At 38.2% G+C, this 7500-nt stretch overlaps 1 protein-coding gene across 1 annotated transcript in view; it reads left to right on the forward strand.

Annotated features, from left to right (window-relative positions):
• Positions 1-7500, forward strand: part of LOC139375518 (adhesion G protein-coupled receptor L3-like) — a 161510-nt gene that overhangs the window by 74319 nt on the left and 79691 nt on the right. Inside the window, exon 10 of the mRNA XM_071117350.1 lies at positions 912-1095. Coding sequence (XP_070973451.1) covers positions 912-1095 — 184 coding nt within the window. The remainder of the gene's footprint in view (positions 1-911; positions 1096-7500) is intronic.

Genomic DNA, 7500 nt, shown 5'->3' on the forward strand with positions numbered 1-7500 from the left:
GAGGGGGGAAGGAGTGGAATGCAGAAGCCGAGATAAAACATTTGACATTTGATAAACAAAACAAACCTGGTCTAAAGAGATTCACAGCAAACCTAGACCATACAACTGATCTCAGACCAGTGTAGTCCATAGTAACAACTGATCTCAGACCAGTGTGGTCCATATTAACAACTGATCTCAGACCAGTGTGGTCCATATTAACAACTGATCTCAGACCAGTGTAGTCCATATTAACAACTGATCTCAGACCAGTGTAGTCCATATTAACAACTGATCTCAGACCAGTGTAGTCCATATTAACAACTGATCTCAGACCAGTGTAGTCCATATTAACAACTGATCTCAGACCAGTGTAGTCCATATTAACAACTGATCTCAGAACAGTGTAGTCCATATTAACAACTGATCTCAGACCAGTGTAGTCCATATTAACAACTGATCTCAGACCAGTGTAGTCCATATTAACAACTGATCTCAGACCAGTGTAGTTCATATTAACAACTGATCTCAGACCAGTGTAGTCCATATTAACAACTGATCTCAGACCAGTGTAGTCCATATTAACAACTGATCTCAGACCAGTGTAGTCCATATTAACAGCTGATCTCTACATCCTTTTATTCGTTGTGTTTTGGTGATGTCATATTTGTATTTGATTTTAATAAACATGACCATCTTCTAAACGTGTGACCCCGTACCATTTACCAACCCAACACCAACTAAATGGTAGCAGTATCTTTATCTCACCCTCCTGCCCCGCTACCAGGCCATAGTGTTAATGTATGTCCCCTCCAGACCATAGTGTTAATGTATGTCCCCTCCAGGCCATAGTGTTAATGTATGTCCCCTCCAGGCCATAGTGTTAATGTATGTCCCCTCCAGGCCATAGTGTTAATGTATGTCCCCTCCAGGCCATGGTTGAGACGGTGAACAACTTGCTCCAGCCCAGGGCCCAGGCAGCGTGGAGACAGTTGCCCACGGGGGAGCAGCTTCGCTGGGCTACCACCCTGCTGGACACGGTGGAGGCTGGAGCTTTCATGCTGGCTGACAACCTGCTGAAGACGGACACCGTGGAGGAGATCACCGACAACATCCGTGAGTAGATGTTACATTAATTCATTAATTTACCTTTATTTTACTAGGGAAGTCAGTTAAGAACAAATTCTTATTTTCAATGACGGCCTAGGAACAGTGGGTTAACTGCCTGTTCAGGGGCAGAACGACAGATGTGTACCTTGTCAGCTCGGGGATTTGAACTTGCAACCTTCCGGTTACTAGTCCAACACTTTAACCGCTAGGCTGCTGTTACCATGGTAATGTTATTATTATTAGATGTTGATGTAACCAGGAAGTCTTGTTGAGAACTGGCTAAGAGAGTTGGACAAGAGGCATCATTCATGCTTGTCACAAAAGGTTGAATCCTAACTTCAAATAAATCGTTCATGTATATTAGATGTAATTATTAAGCGTTTATTGTCAGTAGGTAGTTTTCCTTCCTAGGAGAAAAGGTTTCCGAAAGGGAAAACCCTGTCCCCATAAGAGAACCCTTTTTACTTCCGGGTAGAACCCTTTTTAGTTCTGGGTAGAACCCTTTTTACTTCCGGGTAGAACCCTTTTTAGTTCTGGGTAGAACCCTTTTTAGTTCTGGGTAGAACCCTTTTTAGTTCCGGGTAGAACCCTTTTTAGTTCCAAATAGAACTATTTTTAGTTCCGGGTAGAACCCTTTTTAGTTCTGGGTAGAACCCTTTTTACTTCCGGGTAGAACCCTTTTTAGTTCTGGGTAGAACCCTTTTTAGTTCTGGGTAGAACCCTTTTTAGTTCTGGGTAGAACCCTTTTTAGTTCCGGGTAGAACCCTTTTTTAGTTCCAAATAGAACTCTTTTTAGTTCCGGGTAGAACCCTTTTTAGTTCTGGGTAGAACCCTTTTTAGTTCCGGGTAGAACCCTTTTTAGTTCCAAATAGAACTCTTTTTAGTTCTGGGTAGAACCCTTTTTAGTTCCGGGTAGAAGCCTTTTTAGTTCCGGGTAGAACCCTTTTTAGTTCCAAATAGAACCCTTTTTAGTTCCAAATAGAACCCTTTTTAGTTCCAAATAGAACCCTTTTTAGTTCCAAATAGAACCCTTTTTAGTTCCGGGTAGAACCCTTTTTAGTTCCGGGTAGAACCCTTTTTAGTTCCGGGTAGAGTGCTTTTGAGTTCCATGTAAAAACCCTTTCCACAGAGGGTTCTACATGGAACTCAGAAAGGTTCTACTTGGAACGAAAAAAGGTTCTACCTGGAACCAAGAAAGGTTATTCAAAGGGTTCTCCTAAGGGGACAGCCCGAAGAAGCCGTTTAGTGTAGATAACATTGAACTTGCAATCTTTGACTCTTAATTAGTTTTATCGAAAGCAGGGTAATTATATATCCTACATGAGTTTACAGCACTCTGGGCAATATTTTTTATTTTTTATTTAACCTTTATTTAACCAGGCAAGTCAGTTGAGAACAAATTCTTATTTACAATGACGGCTAAACACGGAAAACACTGAGCCACTCGGGAGCCCAAACATGTGAATATTATCATACATGTGGATAATATCAGACATGTGAATATTATCATACATGTGGATAATATCAGACATGTGGATAATATCATACATGTGAATAATATCATACATGTGGATAATATCATACATGTGGATAATATCATACATGTGAATAATATCATACATGTGAATATCATACATCATACATGTGGATAATATCATACATGTGAATAATATCATACATGTGAATAATATCATACATGTGGATAATATCATACATGTGGATAATATCATACATGTGAATAATATCATACATGTGGATAATATCATACATGTGAATAATATCATGCATGTGAATAATATCATACATGTGGATAATATCATACATGTGAATAATATCATACATGTGAATAATATCATACATGTGGATAATATCATACATGTGGATAATATCGTACATGCGGATAATATCAGACATGTGGATAATATCATACATGTGGATAATATCATACATGTGAATAATATCATACATGTGAATAATATCATACATGTGGATAATATCATACATGTGGATAATATCATACATGTGGATAATATCGTACATGTGGATAATATCATACATGTGAATAATATCATACATGTGAATAATATCATACATGTGAATAATATCATACATGTGGATAATATCATACATGTGGATAATATCATACATGTGGATAATATCAGACATGTGGATAATATCATACATGTGGATAATATCATACATGTGGATAATATCATACATGTGGATAATATCATACATGTGAATAATATCATACATGTGAATAATATCATACATGTGGATAATATCATACACGTGAATAATATCATACACGTGATTAATATCATACATGTGAATAATATCAGACATGTGGATAATATCATACATGTGAATAATATCATACATGTGAATAATATTATACATGTGAATAATATCATACATGTGGATAATATCAGACATGTGGATAATATCATACATGTGGATAATATCATACATGTGGATAATATCATACATGTGGAATAATATACATGTGAATAATATCATACATGTGAAATATCATACATGTGAATAATATCATACATGTTGATAATATCATACATGTGAATAATATCATACATGTGGATAATATCATACATGTGAATAATATCATACATGTGGATAATATCATACATGTGAATAATATCATACATGTGGATAATATCATACATGTGGATAATATCATACATGTGAATAATATCATACATGTGAATAATATCATACATGTTGATAATATCATACATGTGAATAATATCATACATGTGGATAATATCATACATGTGGATAATATCATACATGTGGATAATATTATACATGTGAATAACATCATACATGTGGATATCATCAAACATGTGGATAATATCATGCATGTGAATAATATCATACATGTGGATAATATCATACATGTGGATAATATCATACATGTGAATAATATCATACATGTGGATAATATCATACATGTGAATAATACCATACATGTGGATAATATCATATATGTGAATAATATCATACATGTTGATAATATCATACATGTGGATAATATCATATATGTGGATAATATCAGACATGTGAATAATATCATACATCTGGATAATATCATACATGTGAATAATATCATACATGTGAATAATATCATACATGTGGATAATATTATACATGTGAATAACATCATACATGTGGATATCATCAAACATGTGGATAATATCATACATGTGAATAATATCATACATGTGGATAATATCATACATGTTGATAATATCATACATGTGAATAATATCATACATGTGGATAATATCATACATATGAATAATACCATACATGTGGATAATATCATATATGTGAATAATATCATACATGTTGATAATATCATACATGTGGATAATATCATATATGTGGATAATATCATACATGTGGATAATACCAGACATGTGAATAATACCATACATGTGGCTGAACATGCATGTAAGATGGGCAGAATAATACTCTCCCTTCAACGCTTGGAGGGAGAGAGAGAGAGGGAGAGAAAGTGGGAGGGAGAGAGAGGAGGGAGAGGGAGAGAGAGAGTGAGAGAGAGGAGGGAGAAGGAGGGAAAGAGAGAGAGGAGGGAGAAGGAGGGAAATTTCAGTCACTTCTCAATACTAACCTAATTTACAGTGTGAAAATAAGGAAGCCTGTTCAGAATGCAAATATTCTAAAACATGTATCCATACTTTTTGTCCTAAATACAAATTGTTATTTTTAGGGCAAATCCAACACATCTCTGAGTACCACTCTTTATATTATCATGCATGATGGTGGCTGCATCATGTTATGGGTATGCTTGTCATTGGCAAGGACTATGGAGTTTTTTTTAGGATAAAAAGAAAAACAGAATAGAGCTGAGCACAGACAAAAAAAATCCTAGAGAACAACCTGGTTCAGTCTACTTTCCACCAGACACTGGGAGACTAATTCAACCATCCAGCAGGACAATAACCTAAAACACAAGGCCCAAATCTACACCGGAGTTGCTTACCAAGACATATTCCTGAATGGCCTAGTGACAGTTTTGACTTAAGTAACTATGGCAACGTTTAACAATGGCTGTGTAGCAATGATCAACAACCAGACAGAGCTTGACAGAACTTGAAAAATTGTTTAAAGAATAACGGGAAATATTTATAAAATGGAGGTGAACACAGCTCTTAGAGATACCCATACCCAGATAATACTCACAGCTGTAAGTCGCTGCCAACGTTTGTTTCTGACATGTGTTGACCCAAGAGTGTCAATACTTATGTAAATTATATATTTATGTATTTAATACTTTTTTTTTTTTTATTCAAAAAAAATTATAAACATATTCTCACTTTGTCATTATTAATCCATGTTATATTCAGGCTGTAACACAACAACATGTGTATCATACATGTGGATAATATGAGTCAAGGGGTGTGAATACTTATGTCAATTAGATATTCATGTTTTAAATTTCCAATACATCTTTGAATAATTTCCGACGGCTCTGGATGTGAACAGGGAGAACCTTTCGATAAACACTCTGAAGTTCTTTTGGGGAGAAAAAAAAAGGGGGTTCCGAGCTGCTCGCTGCTCATCAGGATTCCAAACAGCAGTCTTATCTGGAAAACCTACAGCACATCTGCTTTAATGTAGTTCTATCGTATAGAAACGGTGCAACCAGAATAGACACACATCAGATCTCTAGTCAGGCCGTGTTTATACCAGCTCTCTGGTGGTTCGACACACGTTACACAACATCCTCTGTTCTACTGAGACGTGTCTGTGTGTGTGTGTGTGTGTCTGTCTGTGTGTGTGTGTCTGTCTGTCTGCGTATGTAGTCGTACTGCAGAGTGTTTTATTCTGTTTTCCTCTCATCCTATTGGAAGGGAGGGAGGGATGGAGGGAGGGAGGAAGAGGGGGAGGGAGGGAGGGAGCGAGGGAGAGAGAGGGGGAGGGAGGGAGGGTGCTGCCTTGGTGCTGCCTTGGTGAGAAGGTGCTGCCTTAGAGAGTTGGTGCTGCCTTAGTGAGAAGGTGCTTCCTTAGTGAGAAGGTGCTGCCTTAGTGAGAAGGTGCTGCCTTGGTGAGAAGGTGCTGCCTTGGTGAGAAGGTGAGAAGGTGCTGCCTTGGTGAGAAGGTGCTGCCTTGGTGAGAAGGTGCTGCCTTAGTGAGAAGGTGCTGCCTTGGTGAGAAGGTGCTGCCTTAGTGAGAAGGTGCTGCCTTAGTGAGAAGGTGCTGCCTTAGTGAGAAGGTGCTGCCTTAGTGAGAAGGTGCTACCATAGTTAGAAGGTGCTGCCTTGGTGAGAAGGTGCTGCCTTGGTGAGAAGGTGCTGCCTTAGTGAGAAGGTGCTGCCTTGGTTAGAAGGTGCTGCCATAGTTAGAAGGTGCTGCCTTGGTGAGAAGGTGCTGCCTTAGTGAGAAGGTGCTGCCTTGGTGAGAAGGTGCTGCCTTAGTGAGAAGGTGCTATATAGACTGAGTATAGACTGATTATAGTGGAGTATAGACTGATTATAGTGGAGTATAGACTGATTATAGTGGAGTATAGACTGATTATAGTGGAGTATAGACTGATTATAGTGGAGTATAGACTGATTATAGTGGAGTATAGACTGATTATAGTGGAGTATAGACTGATTATAGTGTATTGACATATTATAGTGGAGTACAGACTGATTATAGTGGAGTATAGACTGATTATAGTGGAGTATAGACTGATTATAGTGGAGTATTGACATATTATAGTGGAGTACAGACTGAGTATAGTGGAGTATAGACTGAGTATAGACTGATTATAGTGGAGTATAGACTGATTATAGTGGAGTATTGGGTGAAACACATTGGGTTGATTTTTGATAAGAGTGGGGGAGAGAGAAAGGAGAGAGGGGGAAATAGTGGGAAGAGAGATTTAGAATAATAGAGAGAGTGAGGATGGAGGGGGACGAAAGAGGGGGATGAGAAGTTGGTTTGAATGAAAGGGAGAAAGTGGGGATAGAGGGAGCTGGGAGGGATGGATATGAAGAACAGAGAGAGAAGGATGATCTGTTAGAATCTGCCCACCAGATTAGCTGGGAGGAAAGATTAACGAGACAAAACACACACTGTTACTTCTTTCTCTCCTCTCTCTTTAAGGTTCTCAGCTACACACACACACACACACACACACACACACACACACACACACACACACACACACACACACACACACACACACACACACACACACACACACACACACACACACACACACACACACACACAGACACTCACACACAACACACACACACACACACACACACACACACTCGGTCACTCACTCACTCACTCACTCACTCACACACAGAGACACACACACACACAGACACTCACACACAACACACACACACACACACACACACACACACA

This window comes from Oncorhynchus clarkii, chromosome 19, assembly GCF_045791955.1.
Source record: "Oncorhynchus clarkii lewisi isolate Uvic-CL-2024 chromosome 19, UVic_Ocla_1.0, whole genome shotgun sequence".
In the NCBI taxonomy this organism is placed as follows: Eukaryota; Metazoa; Chordata; class Actinopteri; order Salmoniformes; family Salmonidae; genus Oncorhynchus; species Oncorhynchus clarkii.